Raw genomic sequence first — 21,028 nt, 5'->3', positions numbered from 1 at the left:
CTTGTACACAGTAGAAGCTTAAGGCTGGCAGAGTATAGGAGTAGCCCTTTGGATATCAGCTGGGTTGCCTGAGTAAATAACTGTCAGCTCTGGTCCAAACTCACTCACCTCGTCTTGTCCAGTGACTTGTAGGAAATGGCAGTAATCATCTTGAATTGAAAGAAACTTGGCTTTCTCCATCCCTTCAGCATCCTTGAGATTAGCCATGCTATCCTGAAAATACTGCTCAGCCACATCTGAAGAAAAGCACCACAACAACAATTTTGAAAACTACTCACAGATTTGAAATGAAAACAGAATAACTATGCATTTACTGATGATGAACTGTCTGAAAATAATAAGTAGCTGGACAAGATAACCCAGTTAAGGAAACTGCCTTTTCCCATTAATCTGACTGTTTTATTAGACAGGGTCTAGTTCTCAGAAAGATACTGCAGTTTATTTTCATTGGTTTTCATACATCTTGGCCCTCCCAGTGATGCAGAGAGCAGAGTTAATGCAAACAGGGAAACTATCCCCTAGCTCTGACACATCACTAAGTTTTTAGGTTGATTAACCATTAATTATTCATAAAGCTCTAGTTACTCCTCACTGGGGTTAGAACTCCAAGGATCCACTGAGTTTAGTGGATGTTGTAATCTTGGAATGTAGTTTAATAACACTCTAATTCTGGAAAATATGGCTGACATGCTGCTGAAGGATAAACCCCAACCATTCCAAGCACTTAAACATATTGGTTATAATGTAACAAAAATATTTTAAAATATTGCCAATCTTGAAAGCAAAAAACAAAAAAGGAAAATCTCAGATATGAAAAACAAAGGGGAAACTGAAAGCCAGAGCAGGGAGGGGGAGGGGGAGCCGAATGGTCCATGAGGGGGTTAGGAAAAAGGTCTAGTGTGTTCCAAAGTGCCCAGGGTCTCATAAGCCTGAGCAGGGCTGGCTATTGAGGCCTGAGGCCTGTGTGTGTTACGTAGATGAAACGAAGCTCCCTGCAAAAATTCAGTGTCACCGGCAGATTCCTAGGATGACCCCAATGACACTCACCCTTGATTATGGACCCCTCACTGATTATGCGTGGAACTTATAGATAGGCTGAGATATTACTCCTGTCATAAGGAATGTTATAAAGCACAGTAGACTGTAAGAAAGTGAGATTACTCCTTGGGCCTCACCTAATGCCACCGAAGCTTTAAAAGCAGAGTTTTCTTTAGTTGGTGGCAGAGAAGGAAGGCAGAGAGATTCAAAACATGAGAGGGATTTGAAAAGGAGGTTCTCCAATCCTGAGATGGAGGGGAGTGTGGTGCAAGGACCCAAAAGTGGCCCATAGGAGCTGAGAGAGGTCAAGAGTCAGCAAGAATATAGGGACTTCAGTCCTATAGCATAAAGAACTGAATCCTGCTAATAACAGGGTTGAGCTTAGAAAAGGACCCTGTGCTCCAGATGAGAATGTAGCCAGCTGACAACTTGGTTTTAGCCTCAGCAGAGAAGCTACTCTTACCATGCTAGACTTCTGATTGACAGAATTAAAAGCTTAAACTGGGTGTTTAAACAACCATAATTTGCTACGCAGCAAAAGAAAACCAGTATAGCCAGGAACTCCTAAAACTAGCAGTGGCACTGGTCCAAAGAGAAGCCTCACGGCTGTCCCTCCAGAGGCCATGCCTTGAAAAAGCATCTGAAAGAAGCTGGGAGACTGTACGTGGAGCATGCATATGTGTGAGGGCAGAATTTGTACCATCCACTTTATTTGGAAATTCTCCCCCCGCCCCCCCCCCAATTGTTTCCTTTCCTTCCTTCCTTCCACACTACATGGCTTGTGGGATCTTAGTTCCACAACCAGGAATTGAACCCAGGCCTATGGCAGTGAAAGCATGGAATCCTAACCACTGGACTGCCACGGAATTTTCTTGGTTTGGAAATTCTGAACCAATAAATTGAAGTAGAAAACTAACGCCTTAATCTCCAAAATATACAAACAGATAATACAGCTCAACAACAACAAAACAACCCAATAGAAAAATGGGCAGAAGAACTTAATAAATATTTCTCCAGAGAAGACACACAGATGGCTAGTAGGCAAATGAAAAGATACTCAACATCACTAATTATTAGAAAAATGCAAATCAAACTACAGTGAGGTACCACCTCATACCAGTCAGAATAGCGATCAATAAAAAGTCTAAATACAGCAAATGCTGGAAAAGGTGTGGAGAAAAGGGAGCCCTCTCACACTCTTGGTGGTAATGTAAGTCGGTGCAGCCACTATGGAGAAACAGGTTCCTTAGAAAACTAAAAACAGAATTACCGTATGATCCAGCAATACCACTCCAGGGCATATACCTGGACAAAACTGTGGTTCAAAATATACATGCCCCTCATGTTCACAGCAGCTTTATTCACAATATCCAAAACATGGAGACAACCTAAATGTCCATCCACAGATGAATGGACAGAGAAGGCACAGTTCGTGTATACAATGGAAGACTATTCGGCCATGAAAAGGAATGGAATAATGCCATCTGCAGCAACACTGATACAACCAGAGACTGTTATACTAAGTGAAGTCAGAAAGACAAATCCCATATGATATCACTTGTATGTGGAATCTGAAATATGACACAAAAGGACCTGTCTATGAATCAGAAGCAGGGCCACAGATGTTGAGGACAGACCTGCGGTTGCCTGGGTGGGGGTGGGGGAGGGGAGGACTGGGAGTCTGGGGTTAGCAGATGTGAGCTATTATATACAGACCGGGTAAGCAACAAGGTCCTGCTGCATAGCACAGAGTTTATCACAGGACGTATTCAACATTCTTTGATGACACTGTGATATGGTTTATCACAGGATATTTTCAATACCCTGTGATAAACCACAATAGAAAACGATATTTAAAAAAGAAACTCTGTAAAGTAGAATCTAATCTGAAAGTAGAAAAATTATAGGGCTCCAGCACAGGGGTCACAAACTTATTCTATAATGGACCAGATGGTAACTATTTTAGACTTTGGGGACCAAAGACTTGTAGCGCAAAAGCAGCCTGAGATGATACGTGAATAAAGGAGCCTGGCTGTGTGCCAAGAAAATTGTTTGGAAAAATGGGTGCGGAGCTCGATTTGGCCCTGGGCTGAAGTTTGCTAACTCCTGCTCTAGCAGAGGAAAATGTGAGTGTCCCTGAGGAACATGGGACCACCCCCCCACCCCACCACCACCACAACCGAAGTGCCTGCTGCAGACGGTGACGCACGACGAGCACACAGTTGAGGCAGATTATGACCCATACATACAAGGTCTATTTGACATTTCCATTTGGAAATCTAGTATGAACTGTGCAGCACAAATACACACGAGCAAAAAGGTAAAATGTTATCTCTAGCCTCTTCAGACTTGCCCTGTATTTGGTAATTTGCCCTTTATCACCTCTAATTTTGTTTTTGTGCTTTCTCCCCATTTTCTTGATTAGACAGGACAAGAAAGAAGAAAAAAAGAAAGTGAAGTCACTCAGTCATGTCTGACTCTTTAAGGCCCCATGGACTGTAGCCTACCAGGCTCCTCTGTCCATGGGATTTTCCAGGCAAGAGTACTGGAGTAGGTGGCCTTTCCCTTCTCCAAGGGATCTTCCAAACCCAGGAATCAAACCCAGGTCTCCCGCACTGCAGGCAGACGCTTTACCATCTGAGCCACCAGGGAAGCCCTTAGACAGGACAGCGTATTGTCTATTTTAATACTTTTCCAGAGAGTGGGCCTGTGGATTAATTTTTCTCGTATTCTGATGTGAACGACAGTACTTCCAAAGAGGAATCCGCAAACACACTGCTCCAGGACTGACAGAGGCGGACAGATGGGGCTAGCCTGTGCAGGATGTGCTTGTTCCGGGAGGTGGAGAAGCAGGTGGAAGGGAGGAAAGGCCCTAGAGGCCAGATGCTGCCTGCCTTCAGGCCCAGCTCCGCTGCCATCCGGCTGCGTGCCTCCCAGGCTTGGCCTCAGGTTTCTCACCTCAAAGAGGGACCTTCGTGCGAGCACCTCTGTTACAGGGTGGCGGAGTAAATGGGTTAATGCACATTAATAACTGATGACATGCCTGACACCTAGCCAGCGCTCAAGAAATGTTGAAAATTTTAGTTTCAGGGACAGTTTGTGGCTTTGGGGCCCCCTCATCCATGCTAGGCTAACCAGCGGGGGCACTGGGAGCAGAGATGAAGGCGGAGAGTACAGAACACTGCTGTGAAAACAGGCAGAGTGGCCCGATGGCCTGAAGCACGCACATAAACAGCTCCATACACCTCGAGGACTTGACAACAGCTCTGAAATTCACAATGAGAAGTGTAGGCTTCTGGAAATGACTCAAGTACATCCCAAGTGATCTGTTGTGGAAAGGAGAGAAGTAAACACCTGGGAGATGTGTCTATAGAATCCAGGCAACCTAAAGAACACTTAGGTCTGAAAACAAGTAAGCTTCATTTATCTGCAAGATTTTCTCTGCTGAAGATCTATGCAGCTGGGGGGTGGGGGTGCTGCCTTTCAGGGAAGTCAGCTGGCCCCAGGCTTTGAAACTAGACAGAAGTCTAATGAGCTGGGGTCCCTGCTCCACTCTTTTACTGGGGGTCTGTCCACTGCCAAACCAGCAGATGGGTTTCTAAAGTAGTTCTCAAACTTTTTTCTTGGTAGAAGAAAATTTTACTACTGTATATGAAAAATGTTACCTCACTTTAGTCTTTGTTGACTCATGGGAGAATATTACAAATTAAGTGCTCGAGCTAAGTATCTGTTTTGGTCACTTTGATGATCTGATAACAGCAAATGTGGAGATGGTGTGGTATTTATATTGTTGACTCTAAGAGTGTTACGGAGATGTATGTGCCACGTCTAAAAATTAACAAGTCTACTCAAGAATGCAGCACTGTTGATATTTTAGTTTCTGTTTAACTGGAAATTAACCAGAGACTGTAACTGAGCCATTCTTGAAGAGGAGAGGTTTTCCTGAGTCTCAGCCTTTTCCCCGGAGGTGAACCCTCACTCTAAAGAGGAGCACATGTAAAGGGCGTGGGAAGGAGGCAGGACCAGATGGGTAAGAACTGAGTTTCTGACCCAGGCTTTTCCAGAAGTGGTGCTAGGCTCAGAAAAAGGAAGAGGTCAAAAGGGATGGGAAGTGTTCCCCTCCCTTCCTGGGTAAGGAGCTAGTCTTCCAGACACAGGTGGACACAGCTGTGCTCTCTTGCTTTCCAGCCCCTCATAAAGGCCTCCCAGCTCTTAGTGCCCCTTTCCCTGGCAGTCACATGCTGACCCATCTCCTCCCACAAAACCACTCCATCTGGGCTGGTCCCCAGATCTGAGTGCTGCTTGTCCCTTCCCTTGTGTAGCTGACCTCACAGGGCTCTGGGAGAAAGGAAGCTGACTGGCCTAAGTCATACTGGTGCGTAAACAGCTCACAAGCTCTAACTCAGGGAGGCCCGGTCACATTTTCCAAAGAGGACGCTTGTCAGCACCTTTGGATCTCTGGAAGAGGGACTGGAAGCTAGGGAGGAAGGAAAGGGGTTGGGGGGAAGGAAGGAATTTATTACTCAAACCGAGGCCACAATAGCTACTGAGGTGGAAGAAAGCTGGGCTTTGCGGTGAGGCGTCAGTGTCCCTGCCTGGGAATGTGCCCTCGGGGGCCAGCTCCTGAAATCGCTGCTTCTCTTCCCCCATTTCCGAGTCCTCGGCTCCTCGACAGGCCCATGTTTCTCCTAATTCTGCTCCTGGGAGTCTCTAGTCAGCATAGGCAGCGCCAGGGAGAGGGTTCTCCGCGCCTGTTGTCACGTATAAGCTGACCACAAGTCAGGCATCCCGTCAGGATGCTGCATGTGAGAATAGTCTAGGACTCGGGAACAGTGGAAAGTCCAGGGCACACACTGTGGGCACCTTCCCTGTCTGTGAATTTGACACTATTTTTATTTTTACCTGGGATATAGGAGAGCTCCTTTACTGCAAAACCCTGACTTATTTTCCCCCACCCCCCAAATTAGCATTCTAAACCATGAACCCCATGATTAGTCACTGAGGAGAGAGAAAATTTGCCCTACTACCCCTAAGGACTGACTCCCTGAGAGGAAGAGCTGGTTCTCCCAGGAGCGGGCATCCCCTTGGAGGTCCTTCTGGCCCAAGTGACAGTGGAGTTGCCAGAGGGATGCCACTTCCTGGCACAGGCCTTGTGCCTGATGCTGGGTGTGGGTTAACAAGGAGCTAGCAGTTTCAGCGTTCATACATGTGGCCATTGCTAAGCTTAAAAACCTCTTCGAGAATCCTCGGCAACCTGATGCTAGGTGGCCCCAGCAAGGGATGAGGTCACTTTCTAAAGCACAGGGCCATGACTTAGCTTTATAAATCTGAGCCCCAGAGGCACAGGTGTTCCAAGGCCACGAACTTTTCCCGTTTTCACTCCCGCAGAACGCTGGGGGTGTCTGCAAGTTAGGGTGAGGGCAAGTGTGGCCCAGTGGGCAGGCTGGCTTAACGTCTCCCAGAGGCCCTTCAGACTGTTCCATCTGCGTGTTCATACAGAGGCATAAAAAACCAGGGCTCCATTCAAAGAGCAAGAGGAAAGTGGGGTTATGATTTGGCACCCTAGAGGTCAGGAGGTTTTTAATTAAAATAAATTTTGGTAGCCCTGGGCTCATTTTCTTGAGGCTGTCCAAATGCAAGATTTGGAATAGTGAGGACAGCTTTCATGACAACAGAGGCCTGGGTGTACAATGTGACAGTTATCCTTTGTAATCGTCTTGGGAAATTGTACTCTGCACCAACTGCAAAAACTTTAAGGACCCCAGGGAATTTGAAAATGAGAAGTCTCAAATCTTAGCCTGGTGTTAGCCCAGAAGAGCACCAACACCCAGCAGACAAACAGATTGAACCCATTTAGACCCTGCTGGGAGCTGCCGGGGCCCCTGTGCAGGCAGCTGCGCTGAGACTACCCAGTAGCCTTGGGGTGGGGGGCACGGGGTTTTCTGAGGACAGACGAAGCCCAAGACAGGCTTTCTCCACACCGAAAGATCACCTTCGAGAGGAACATCGTCCCCGGCATCTGGGAGACGCCTCAGACCTGCTGGCGCTGAGCTGCATGGCTCCTGGAAGTCCACGGCCTTCTCGGGGGCGGGATTGCCTCAGCGGAGTGAGGTGACCAAGGTGGAGGCAGGCTGGTCTCACAGCACCTGGGGCTCACAGGTCCTGGCAGGGCTCAGTCACCACAGGGATGCCGGCCTTGAAGTCCTCACCATCAGAAGCGGGCCAGGACCGTCCTCCTCCAGCACTGCTTGGGGCCACCCAGGGGTCCAGCAGCCTCAGGCTTGTTGCTCAAGTGGCTTGTCTTGGTAAAGTATATGTGATTTCCATAAGCTGCCCTAATAATATGTTTCAAAGTCAAGTCAGAGTATGAGTAACTTAAGCTTTCCTAAGAAGTTGCGGACATAACTTATTAGCTAGCGCTAAGTGAAACACTAGCGCCTCATAGAAGTGGTTATCAGAGTGTTTCATCCTCCAGAGGAGAGCGATAAAGCTGCGGGCTTTGTTCTCAGGCACACAGATGAAATGCAGTTTGCAAGCAAAGCTCGATGAGGTTTCAGTTCTGCCACAGGTTGTACCTCGGTGAAGAGAGACCAACAGCACAGACTCAGGGTGCAAAAGGCCACACCTTCTACCTCTCTGCCGGCCTCAAGAGCTGCCACCCCTGCAGCCTGCACTTGCCCCACTTTTGGGCTCCCGGGCTCCCTGGAGCCCTGAGGACAGAGCACCCACAAAGCCATGCCCTGTGTGGCCTGGAGTGTCTCAGGTGGGCAGCGCCTGGCCTCTGTCTAGGCCCTGGTCCTCTAGACGGGCTGTGCTCTAGGGTGCTTTCCAGAGGTTTCTGAGAGGGGGTCCTACTAGCCCCTTTTCTTCTCTGGCCTCACCCACTGCTCTTTCTGCCCCTTCCCTTCCCCACCCAGCCTGTGGGGCACAGAGCAGGCTGGACACTGATGCCTGCTTGGGGCGCTCGGGTGCCAGGCTCAGACAGGCTGGGCGTTTTGCACTGAGAAGTGGGCCCTGGGTAGGAGCTGAGGCAGGGTGTCTGAGAGCACACAGGGCTTGAGGGGTGGGCCGTGGGAAGACTGAGGAGGAAGGGAGAGTTGGGGGGTGGCCAGCAGCGGTTGGGGGCCTCGGGTTGGAGGTGGGAGACGGAGGCAGCAGGGCCTGCCAAGCATGGCCATGGGCAGTGGAAGGTAACCTGTGATGAGGGAGCGGGCCTCAGGTGGGGCAGGGCCCAGCACAGGGAACGCTGAGAACCAGGCCACGGGAGGAAGAGTTGAGCAAAGGGGTGACTGTGGAGGGGAAAAGCCAGGGGACTTCACGGAGATGCAGAGCCCACCTTTAGATACCCACATATTTCCTGACTACTGTATAAGACGAGGGGAGACATCAGGATGAGAGAGGGCTGGGGAGAAACGTCGCGAGTCTGTCCACAGAGCTGAGAACTGGGGATCCCGCCCCCTCCCGAAGGTGGGCAGAGGCATAGCCTGTCCTCTCCTGTAGTCTCTGAAACCGACAGAGCTCCCAGGCCCAGGCCCCACATGGGGCCACTTCCAAACAAGGCCACCCGAGCTCAGCAGGCTCTGCCTCTCAAAGGTTTACACTAAAATGTACTTGGCTTCAGCCCATTTCATTTTAATATGCTTTAGGAGAAGAGTTATAAACACAAGGCCAATGCCCTGACACTCAGCAGGGCTGGGAGAACTGTTAATACCAAGTTTGTCTATGGCTGCTCTGGGAAGCTGGCCAGGCTCAGGTTAGTGACATTTTGCTAGCCTGAATTGGGCGCCCTTATGCAATGACAATCCTCTGTGACTTCTTGGGCAGTTTTGTCTGCATAAGGAATGTGGGAAGGCACAGGGCAAAGGGTTCGTTTCAGTGCAGAGCCAGGAACACATTGGCTCCTTGGCCCGTGACGTTTTGTTTATCGGAGGGCAATGCCTTCAATGGGCATTCAGCAAGCAAGTTGTGGAGAATCCCCAAATGAGAAAAATTTCCCCCGTTAACGATTGTTTTAACAACAAACAAACAAACTGTACTTGGCACAGACAAGTTTCCGCATAGGAGAGTAGAGCTGAGATCCTCGGTGCTCAGTGGAAAGTATGGATTTGCTGCCAGGGGATCCGACTGGGACTTCCGAACCACAAGTGAACAAAGTCCAGGCTAAAGAGGCCTGCCTGGGTGAGAGCTAGGTGGGGAGGCCGGGCCCTCGCTTGGCTGTCAAAGATCACTTCCAAATTCTCTCCTCTCCTTTCCCCTCGCTGGAGGTAGCAGAGGCCTGGAGAGCTTCAGCCCCGGGTGGGTTCCTTGTCACTGCATTAGCTTGTTTCGGGGGACAGCAGAGAAATGAAAACCAGGCGCCCGGAAAGGCAGTGGGGAGGCACCTAGCCACTGCCGCTGTGGCTCCTGGATGGAAGGGGGGCCCCATTCACTCCTGCTTTATTGGGGCATGCTGAGCCCATACGTGCTAACACAGCCGCCCCCTCTGGGCGCAGGCCGAGCTTAGGCACGTGTGGGTAAGACTAGGACAAACGAGCTGAGCAGCAGCCCGCCAGGTCGTTGTCCCCAGTCTCCCCTGTGTTCTCCATCAAGGAAACACAGGGTCCCCTGGCAGCATGCTCAAGCCTGTTAACACAGTAGGAATGAGCTGCGTGTCTCTCTGCTTTGATTCTTCTGACACACCTATTTCGGGTTTGAGGTCTGAGGCCTTGGGGGCGAGGGCTGTGCTTCTCTCTGCCCCTGCTCCAGGGCGTCCTGCTGCTGCTGTTCAGCATCTGTTCTGATCCAACAGCTTCTCTGCCCGGCCTCCTCCTTGCTTTCAAGTAAATGCTTCCTGTCAGACATTTTGTGTGTCCTCTGACCAGTGGAAGCCAAGTCTGAGAAGGGAGCCTCCTTGGATGGACTGGGGCTTTGTCCTTCTTGGGTAAAGCGGTGAGTAGAGAGAGTATGGATGGGGCTGGCGGTGTAGAGAGCTGTCTGGGTTACCTCCTTTGTGAAATGGGAGGTTGTGTCCTGCCTCCAAGGCTTGTTAGGATGAGACGGGCATGTTGGTGACAGCGCCAGCGCCTGCATCCGATGACGCTTGCTACCACCGCTGTCATCATTGTTAATATGATGCTGCTGAGATTCCTGCTGGCCCCAGGCTCCTGGGGGCTCCGTGGGTCAGTGTTTCAAGCAGCCATTCCTCCAGGCCTCAGGCAGAAGCGACCCCCTTCCTAACCTGCAAAGCCAGCTGCGACTGTCCAACTCCCTGCTCCTGGGCAAGTTTGCTTCTTGTCCTTCCCTGCTCACCCTCCTCCGATATCTCAGACACTGACAGGCAAGTCGGCTTCCTGGTGCAGGTCACCACGTGGTCTGAGCCACCCGAGAAGCAGGGCTGAGACCTGTGTGGGCTCTTGGGTGGGCCTCCTTGGGCTGCCTTCGCTCTTCTCGCGTCCTCTCCCTCCCCAGAGCCACACACTCTTTGGCAGGTGTAAGTCGGGGGTAGCGGGGAAGGAGGGAAAAGGCATGTGCAGCACTGGCAGGGAGGTCAAGAGGCTGTGTTCAAGTCTACCATGCCCTGGCTGTGGCTCTTGGGAAATTACCTAAACCTCCACGCCTCAGTTTCTCCATCTGAGACCTGGGGACTCGTATCAACCTCACAGAGCTGTGGTTAAGTTACCTTTGTTAACTCGGTTAGAACCGTGACACTACAAACTACATACATACATATTATTACTACTACAATTACGTACTACATACATATTATTGCTAAGTGAGGTCATTAAATTTTCACAAATCTAATTATCTGTATCTAGTAGGTATTAGTAGCATTCTCAATTTACAGGGGAGGCTATATCAACGCCATATTTAGACTGGAAAACTTAGAAAAAAATACATCTCATGCTCCCAGGTCAGAAGTTAGGGATCTACCCCTCCACACTTGTTTGCCTCCTTCAGAGCCTGAAACATGTTTGACTTAGTTACCATCAACTATGCATTGATTTCACATAAAACTTCAGATTTCTGCCTTCTCTGGGAAAGGCAGACATGCCGATATGAGCCTGCCTTCCACATGACAGTGATGGGCCAGAGCGGAACAGCAGCTGCTCACTTTGGACGGAGGACGCGCTTCTTCAGCTTGTCACAGCCCTCCCCCACCCCTATTGCATCTCTCAGATTACAGCTGAGGGTCAGCTGCCAATCATAAGTGTGCTGCTGCTGGTTTCTAAGGGCCATCCGCTTCACTCGGATTGCTTACCTGGTCCCCATGGACATGTAGGTTGGGACTTCTGCTAATCTAGGGGTTTCCATCCTGTTGGCATTTTAAGTATCCTATTAATACTTGTGGCATGGAAGGTTCTCTTACCTATTAAAGGAATGTTAGCCACCAACAGGTTGGAGAAAATGTTGGCTTTCTGCAGGTTTGGAAGTCGGTTGAGGTGTGGAGTGCTCTAGGGAGTTAGAATGAGAAAGGGCATCTCCTTTCCCTATCATCTGGCTCTGAAAAGGTGCACAAAGCTCCCGGAGACCAGAATGAGGGATCATTAAGGGGGATGGACAGACAGACCCCCTTCCCCAGCTCTTCCCAGGACAGGAGCCCCTGCCTGGCCCAGAGACCTCTGCAGACCAGTCTGCTCCCAAGGTGCCCCCTTCGTCTCCCCCTCCACCAGCCTTCTCATCTGAGCCCAGCGCCTGCTCCCCGAACCTCAGCCGCAAGCCTTCCAAATGTTGACTTTCAGCTTGATGCCACACTGGACCTTATTTTCCAATAATGGATAAGTATTTTTATCTGACACCTTGGAATATACCTTCTTTATGAGTCATACTCTGCTTCTGAATATTCTGGCCAACAACAAGAAAAAGTCATTAGGATAGCATGTTCTCCATCAATAGAGGCATACTGTATGCTCAGAGCCTGGGATGGAAGATTAAAAAACTCCCAAGCTCACTGCTCTACCTATTATGTGGGGCTAAGAAAAACTTATGAGTCATAAGTGGCAACTTCCTTTTGGAATCCTGAAGACGTGTAAGTTTATGCTGATTGAAAGCTCAGCCCTGGGAGAGTCTGAAGGCTGGCATTTCAACAGGCCAGATCTGTTGCCACAGTAAATCCACAACAATCTTTAAAAATAGATCACCTTTGAAAGCCCAGGAGGCTTCCCTGTAAGCCCAGCATGAACTCTCTGGGGCTCTGATAGCTACATTTGGATTTGCTGTGTTTGAGAGTACAAGTCTAGAAGAAGGCTGAAAAAGGCTAGAAATCAAAGGGCTCTGGTGCACCAAATCGAGAAGGCTCTCTGAAGCAACTATCACAGCTCCCTCTGCCTGTTCATCCATGCCAGAGGCAGCGAGCCCACGACCTCGATGCGCACGGGCCAGGCAGGGAGCAGGCTGCTCTGCCCCCGGGGAAGGCTCACACTTGCTCTCACCATGGTGCTCAGGCCTCCCAGACGCGACAGCGGCACAGGCGATGGAGTGTGCGGACGTGGCTGCCTCCTCTCGAGAGGGGCTTCCTCTCAGAATGATGAGATGCGCCTGTGGTCACGAAAAGAAGAAACACGTTTGCTTACACACTTGGCAGCAGCAGCAGGGAACAAACTGTTCTTGCAGCGATAAGCAGAAGGCCAAGGAAACTTCCAACAACCTAAACAATATAATTTATGTGGATGCACAATCAACTCTGGGGAGAGTTGGGTTTTACAAGCATCATGCAGTGGAGAGAGAATGTACCAGGCCCTGGACACTGAGTCCAGACGGTTTGATGCTGTGGCCAGGACTTATTTCTAAGTAAATCATTTAAAGGTCTATCCTTCCATGAGTGCATTATTGGTAGAAGAAGGGGGAGGGTTTCCAGAAGGAAGGAGATGAATTAAAAAGTGCCAGTGCTGCAGAAGAACTGGGCAAGCACAGCCCCCTCCCCACTGGCCAGCCCAGAGAAGGGGACTTACCCCCAGTGTCAGCAGCCTCACCCACTGAAACCCTGACCCCATCCCCATGCTTGGCCTGCCAAGCCCATTTGACTATATCCTCAGCGAACCGGCCCACGGGAATTGCCCAAGCACAGTAAACACCTCAGTTCCTTGAAAATGAAGCCCATTTAAAAATTCTCTAATGGAAAAGAACCACTTGATGATATTACGGGGCTGTCAGGTGGCGCGAGTGGTAAAGAACCCGCCTGCCAATGCAGGAGACATGAGAGACGTGGGTTCAATCCTTGGGTCGGGAAGATCCCCTGGAGGAGGGCATGGCAGCCCACTCCAGTATTCTTGCCTGGAGAATCCCATGGACGGAGGAACCTGGAGGGCTACAGTCCATGGGGTTGCAAAGAATCAGACAAGACTGAAGTGACTTAGCACACATGCACACATGATACTATGAGCATAAAGTAATAAAATCCTTTCAAATAAAATACAAAATGCATCCCTTCAAATAAAAAAGACATTAAGCAAACAAACAGGTAAACAATCGCATGAATCAGTCCTAGCTCCTGGAAGCTGGAGGAATCAGGGTGCTCAGGGCGGCATGCACCAGGTGGGAGGGATGTCCGCATTCATGACACGGTGGAAACAGAGAATGTGAAGGCCGAGCATCAAGGCCTGAGTCTCATCTCCATGCTTTATTAGCTGTGAAATATCTTGGGCAAATTACCCACTCAGCAACCTCAATTTTTTCATCTATAAAATGAGGATAATACAAATTGTCAAAAATATTCAAATTGATATCACAAATGAAAGAGCATTAAGGTACAGCCTAAATTTCAGATTACATAAAGCCGGAGCACTAGAATCTTCTAGTTCAGAGACAGCAGTGAGACAGCAAAGCCAGAGAGACTTGCTCCTCTGACTACCAGCTAAATGCATTTCTGAGATGATAATCAGGGTAGACTCTAGACTGTCATCTCATTTGCCATATGTTAAAACCTACTGAGTTAGTAGACCTAGACTTCTTATGATGAGCCTACTCCAAATCAGGATTCTTGGTAATAACTTTTATCGCTGTGTTAGAAGAATCAGAATTTCATATTTGTAAATACTAACAATAGCTTTTGTTTTAAAATGACTTTTAAAATTACAGGATGTAAATAAACTGAAAGTGTGATTTTTGGCAAACCATAATTAGTCACTATCCTCAAGTTGGCCTGAAGTTCTGACTGGTAATGCTTTTCAAATTGGAGCCACAGGGACAGAGTGAGGAATCAAATGTTCAGTGCTCAGGAAATAAAAAGAACAAGAGAAAAAGCTTGCCCTGCCTGCAATGCAAATATTAATAGATCATGTTTACTTTGTCTTTTCCCTGCATTTACTATCTCTGTAATCCAGAGGGTGAGGAGAGCAGCTTCTGATGTCAAAAGAGATTTAATTTAACTCTGATTGACCAAAGCTCATATTCGAATTCAAAAAGATTTCATATTTTGTTTCTACTCAGTCTTATAATTCAAGTCAATGCAAAAGATGTGAGTCTATCAAAATTACTTTCAAATGAATAATTAACATGTTCTGAGAACTAGGTTGCTTTTTGTCTTGGAGACAGGATGCAAAGTTTTCCATGAGCAAAAATGTTCACAGTATCAAGAAAGTGGATCCTGAAATCTTACCAGGGGTCTGAATGTATCACAAAATCTTCATAACGTCAATGTTTTCCTGTATAAGATGCTAACATAAGTGAACATCTAGTATTCATTATTTACTTCAGAAACTCAGTGTCTGATCTAATTTGTTATTTGATGTTCATGAAGCTTTTAAACGCCATATGCTGGAGTAGGGGGCGAGGGCAGTGGAGAAGGGAACCCGTGATGTTTAAAATGTGCCACATTAGTATCTCATTTATTCAGAACAATTCAGCTTAATTTAATTCAGTGCTATTCAATTCAACTTATCTTAATTATAAAATGCTTTTTGCATGCCACATATTACTCAAACACTAGGAATTCACACAAAAATTAGGTAGAGCTTTTGGTTTTAAGTGCACTTACAGATGAACAACAAAAATGTGGGGTAGTTTGATTTGACCTAAACTCAGACACTGCCCCTCTCCAGGGTTCTGGCTCACTACCTTCCTCTCCACCCTTCCTCCCATCATCATTTTCAGGAAGCTCCATAAGATTGGTCTGCAGTCATTGGGCAAGAAAGGGATAGTTCAGTTTAACAGATGAATAAAGTACAGAAGTCAATAAAATGACCCTTCGCATGGAGGAAACCTAAGGAAGAGAGTAGAGGACCCCAAACAGGCTGTTTTACCATCAGAGGGAAAGCACGGGAGGGAGCATTTGCTGGAACTGGAACGATGAGTTATAGGGGAGGCAGCCATGGCCTTCGGTAGAGGGGTGAAGCCCACCTGCACTGTGCTCTCTTCTTCCAAGGTCAAGGCTGCATGACCCCCAGGCAGAGGGCAAGGCAGCCCACAGACATGGTGCTTAGTGGGCACAGAGAGGGGTTCAGGGCGGAGCTGACAGAGCAAACTAAAACAGCCAGTGAGTGGCCCAGCTAACACCTTGGCCTCTGGGGCTTGACAGGCTCATTCTCCTCCCCATCCTCGGCCACCCAGTCCCCCACGATCTGCACTACCTCTGGACCCCACAGTTCACATAACCTGGTTGACTGTTGGGGCATCCTGACTTGATCACATCTGTGCGGCTTCTCATCCTCTGTCCACTCTCCACATCTCACTATCCACCCACTGTCCCTTCCCTTCTGGTCTAGCTTAGAGGGCACCGTCCATCAGTGCCTATACAGAAAATGCCCTCAACTCCACTGAAGAAATATTTTGAGATGGTGAAGAATGGGGAACCATCTAAATACCCATCAGTTCAGTTTAGTTCAGTCACTCAGTCGTGTCCGACTCTTGGCGACCCCATGAATCGCAGCACGCCAGGCCTCCCTGTCCATCACCAACTCCCGGAGTTCACTCAGATTCACGTCCATCGAGTCAGTGATGCCATCCAGCCATCTCAGCCTCTGTCGTCCCCTTCTCCTCCTGCCCCCAATCCCTCCCAGCATCAGAGTCTTTTCCAATGAGTCAACTCTTCGCATGAGGTGGCCAAACTACTGGAGTTTCAGCTTTAGCATCATTCCTTCCAAAGAAATCCCAGGGCTGATCTCCTTGCAGTCCAAGGAACTCTCAAGAGTCTTCTCCAACACCACAGTTCAAAAGCATCAATTCTTCGGCGCTCAGCCTTCTTCACAGTCCAACTCTCAGCAGTGGAATAAATATTATGTGGTTTATTCATACAACGATTGAACTCTATCTATGTGGTTATAACATGGTTATATTTCAAAAACACATCATTGAGTAGAAAAGCAACTTTCAAAAGGATTCAAATATCATGATGCCACTGCTTTTCAAGTTTCTGATTTTAAAGCAAAAGAATGCCTTTTAGTCCAAACAGACTTGTCCATGGTTTTGTAATATACAAGGCAGGTAAGAGTGGAGCTGTTTTCGCTGAAGCAGGTGGAGAGGGTCTGCAAGCCCACCCAGTTGCTTCCATCCAGCCGCCCCCCAAAGACCCTCCTTGGAGCATGAATGTGGGGGTCACACAGTTTGATAAGCACGGTACCACACCAGGCAGGAAGCCTCCTGAGGGAGCGAGCACAGAGGAAGTAGACAGAGCTCGTGATTAGATCACCCAAGCTTTCCAAACTAAGCCGCTGTTCACAATTCTGGAGCAACACTTTGTTTGCTAAGATAATATAAATACCCCTGTTACATACATCTGGAGCGTGTAAGGACAAAGGTTAGAGTGAACAGAGTTACCGGAGTCCTGCCTGCCACTCTGGCGTTATACAGACGCCCGGGTACTGCCCCTGCTGGGGATTTGCGGCTTGACTACGCTCTGTCTTCCTCGTATTTTATTAAGCACCCCGGGGCTTGCACCTCTCCTCCTATCCTTTGATGTTTTTGATATCTTATGGTTACGTGTTTATCAACTGCCATCTTGAGCCTGAGGAGGAATATTTAATATTCTTAAATCTTTTCAGCTTCTAGCATGTCGTCCTGGGTTAAAAACAAAAACATCTTTACAATGTCCCATATGGACTAACTGCCTCAAGCCCTGGCAAGGTACAGAGCAGCTGTTGCGCTGCGGTCCTCCTGTGTGTTTCTGGGGAAACTGCCGGTTCCTCAGCTCCAATCCAGCTGTCTATAGACACAGCCAGAGCCAGGGCTGGCAGACTCTTATCTAACTGGGCCTGTCCCCGTGGATTTGGAAAATGTGTGATAGTTTTTGAAGAGAAAACTTGATGACTAGTAAAAAGGATGTGTCTATTTATGCAGGCAGACCCCATCAGATGAATATTCAACTTAAAATGAACTGGGTTCATTCTGAGTGTGGAACTCTAATTCCTGTGGAGGAGGGAGAGAGATTTCTTCTTTTCTCCTTTTGATAATAATTAGGGGAATCCATGACTCAGAGGGAAATCTCTCCCACAGCAAAGTGAAGAGCACTCAAGTAGCTCAAAGTACGTTTGTGGGCTTAAGCCGGATCTCTTTACCCTGGAGATGAGAACTCTCGCGGAGAGGAAAACAGTAATTGCCGGGATCTCTCAGTGCAGCTGGGGCTGGGACAGGGAGGGCCTGAGGGAACTAACACCGAGGTACACTGGCTCCACTTAATCTCAAAATGACTAGTGAGAGTAATGCTGACTGCCTAATTTAAGGATGGGAAAAGGAAGTCTTGAGGAGAATAAACGGCTGTCTGAAAGTCACAGAGTTGGCTGATGACAGAACAGGGGTTCAAACTAAGGCCTGGGATTTCAAATTGCATGTTTTGCTCATCTAACACCTGGTCATCAAGAGGGCAGAAGTCACAGAAAGGTGATTTTCAAGTCAACATAATGAAGAACTATGAAGAGTCAGAGAATAGTTGCTAAAGAGTAGACTCAGCCCAGAACTGAATAGACTGGCTGGCAGAAAAGTGAACTGCCAGCATCCGGAATTCTGAGCACTCATGGAAGAGGGACACCTGGAGGGGTCAGGCAGCGGACAGTGGATGGAGCAGACGTTACAGTGCCTTCTATCAAGTGTCTCCGTTTATGCTTTGATTCAGATTTGTGCCTTAATTCAACAGAAGCTCAAGCCCACTTGTCACCATGAAGTGTGAGCTTGCTGCTGCTTTTATAACTGACCAGCTGTGAAAGTGCATAGCTTTCTCTCTCTGCTCTGCCAGAGCTGGCCATCCCCTGCTTCAGCTTTGGGCTGTCATCCTTGGGCAAGACAGGGTCATGTTGCAGTCCAAGGGTGCCGCTTCCTTTCCTCTCCCATCTCTGCCCAGTAGGGAGGCCTTCCATGGCCACACAGGGTATGTGTGGAGGCCGCTGGAGGGCTTTGGCTGAAAAAAGACATGGAGCTGGGAATCCCTGCAGGAAAGTAGATGCAAGGAGTGACTGGGTGCAGAGGGCATTCAAAAACTGATTTCTGAGAGCCTCGGACTGAGCCAGTTTCTTTTAATAGTCAGAGAAAGGTTCTGTGGCAGCTCTCCAGTTGTCAATTTTAGCTCCCCCAAAAGGCTGGGAAGAACAGGCCCTACTCGTTGTTTAAGAGTTAGCACCAAAATAGACATGTTGGGGCCTTAGTTTTTTTTCTTTTGGTTGTGTGTGTCTTCTTAAAACTTAACTAGATTTTTAAATTATAAGAGTAGCACCTGCATATAATTTTTTAAAAATCCTAAGTGGTAGAAAAGAATAAACAATTACAAATTTAAATGTCCTGTCCTTCGTGTCTATAAGCCTCACCCTCTCTTCTCCCCATTTCCAGTCTGATTTTTAATAGCTTACTCACTACCAACAGTTTCCTGGGTATCTTTTCAGAAATTATGATGTGCTTACACACACACACACACACACACACACACACACACACACACACACACACAAACACACACACGATCAGAGCCTGGGCCTGCCCCCCTCTTGGTTCAGCTTCCTCTTCTGCCCCCACTCGGGGTGCTAACCACGGTGGCTCCTCTCCTCATCCTTTGGGGTGTCTCATTATCAGATCCCACATCAGGTCAGGCTGCCCCACGGAGCTCTCGCAGCATCTGGTACCTCTCCTCATGGCGCCTTCACGTCGGTATGTTTACATTCACCTGTGTGATTCTTCACTAAGGTCTATCTCACTCACTAGGCTGCTTCTTGAGAGCAAGACCTCTGACAACTGAACCTCCCATCATAGTCCCAGACCTAACACTGTGTCCTGCACATTGTAGTGTTTAATTGGTCATTGACTGAAAGAACAATCTGGTTCACATCTGACCTTTTAAAATTAAGAATACACTTTGGACACTTTTCATGTCAGAACAGACATCCATCTTATTCTGTTTAGTGGCTCTATAGTATCCCATCCCATGGACAGATTATAGCTTCATAATCAATTTCCTACTAATGGATTTTAAGGGCATTTCTAATTTTTTACTATTGTCACTGACCCTGTTTCTCTGCAAACTTGTGTGCATCTGTCTGTTAGGTAAGTTTATAGAAGGGAAATCACTGGGTCAAAGGGTCAGGGTATTATAAAACTGGAGAGGGAATGTCAATTGCTTTCCCCGCAAATGGTGTCGATACCTAGTCCTACCAGCATTGCACAAGTATGTCTGCTTCCCCCACCCCTGCCATCATGCAGTGTCACCAAACTTCCTTGGCATCTCCTTGGTTACGCTGCATTTCTTTAATAATAAGTGAGGCTGGGGATTATTTTTGGATGGTTATCAGCCATTTGTATTTCCTCTTCAGTAAAATGTCTCTGTCTTTTGTCCATATTTCTATCAAGTTGTCTTTTTCATCTAGATTTTATAATAACTCTTTCTATATTTTCCCTTCCTTGACATTTATTTCTTAACTTTATGGTATGTTGTCATGGAGAAGTTTTCATTTTTATGCTGTCAAGTTTATCCATCTTTTTTTCTCCCTCTCTTTGTCTCTTAATCTCTACCCATCTGTACACAGGCAGAGGAAAAATGCTCACCACTCAACAAGTGTCAGCACTAGCTACTTCTGGGATGGGGCAGGCTGAGATGGTTTGTAGCTCAGTTCTCTGTATTTTTCTGTATGGCTTTTTTTTTTTTTTTGGTAAAAAGCATTATCATTTTAATTAAAAATAGCTGTTTTTTCAAAAGCAGCAGTATGGCACCGGATTTACATCATTCTTAGAAAAGGTTTATAATGTCTGAAATCATAATTGCATTCTGCCACTTTTCCAATTTTGTGGCTTCCCGGGTGGCGCAATAGTAAAGAATCCGCTTGCCAAGGCAGGAGACTCAAGAGACTGGGATTTGGTCACTGAATCAGGATGATCCCCTGGAGGAGGAAACGGCAACCCACTCCAGTATTCTTACCTGGAGAATCCCATAGACAGAGGAGCCTGGAGGGCTATAGTCCATGGTGTCACGGAGAGTCAGACCCAACTGAGCATGCATGCAACCTTCTTTTCTAATTTTTTAAAAAATAGCCTAATGTTGTTAGAGATTTTGAAAATAAAAAATAGCACTCTGATTATTTCTAATAAATTAATTTCACTTTATAGCAAATACACCGCAATTAACAAGAGCCAGTAAGAAGTGCTGCCATTTGCTAAATAGTCTGCACCTGCCAGGGGCCACGAGTGAGCACCCATCAGCCACCAGCAAGGCCTGACTGAGGCCAATAACTCACCCAGAGCAGGAACCTGAACCCAGACTTTCTGTCATTGGTAGAGAAACTGATAAATTATTTCATCATACTTTGCAAATGAAAGTTCTCTAAATTTGGGGACTACTGAGTCTCAGAGCTGCCCTGAAAACTGAAAAGAGAGATATGCCATTTTAGTGTCAGAGATGTGAAAAAGCTGTCCAAGCTAGTGTGGTGTTAATTTATACCCCTTGAAAGCACACACCCACAACCATGTTCTTGCTCACATAAAAGAAATTCTGTAATTTTTCTCCTGGATAGGAAAACAATACCAAAATCTGCCTTGAAGAGCTTCAGAAGCAGTCATGCTTGCTTGGTTTCCTCACAGAACCCTGCTGCCGAGGACCTGCCGGCCG

The 21,028-nt window shown here is 47.6% G+C and overlaps 1 protein-coding gene across 4 annotated transcripts in view; it reads right to left on the bottom strand.

The window, feature by feature from the left end:
• The window catches only part of TTC23 (tetratricopeptide repeat domain 23), a 161,670-nt gene that overhangs the window by 20,945 nt on the left and 119,697 nt on the right, over window positions 1–21,028 (bottom strand). For all 4 annotated transcript variants that reach the window (XM_052659869.1, XM_052659870.1, XM_052659871.1 and 1 more), the window contains 2 exons: window positions 12,447–12,552; window positions 109–236 (listed from right to left, as the gene is read on the bottom strand). In XM_052659869.1, the coding sequence (XP_052515829.1) occupies window positions 109–236; window positions 12,447–12,552 (234 nt within the window). The remainder of the gene's footprint in view (window positions 1–108; window positions 237–12,446; window positions 12,553–21,028) is intronic.

The sequence above is a fragment of the Budorcas taxicolor genome, chromosome 21 (assembly GCF_023091745.1).
Source record: "Budorcas taxicolor isolate Tak-1 chromosome 21, Takin1.1, whole genome shotgun sequence".
NCBI lineage: Eukaryota > Metazoa > Chordata > Mammalia > Artiodactyla > Bovidae > Budorcas > Budorcas taxicolor.
This window is presented reverse-complemented; position numbering and strand designations above follow the sequence as displayed.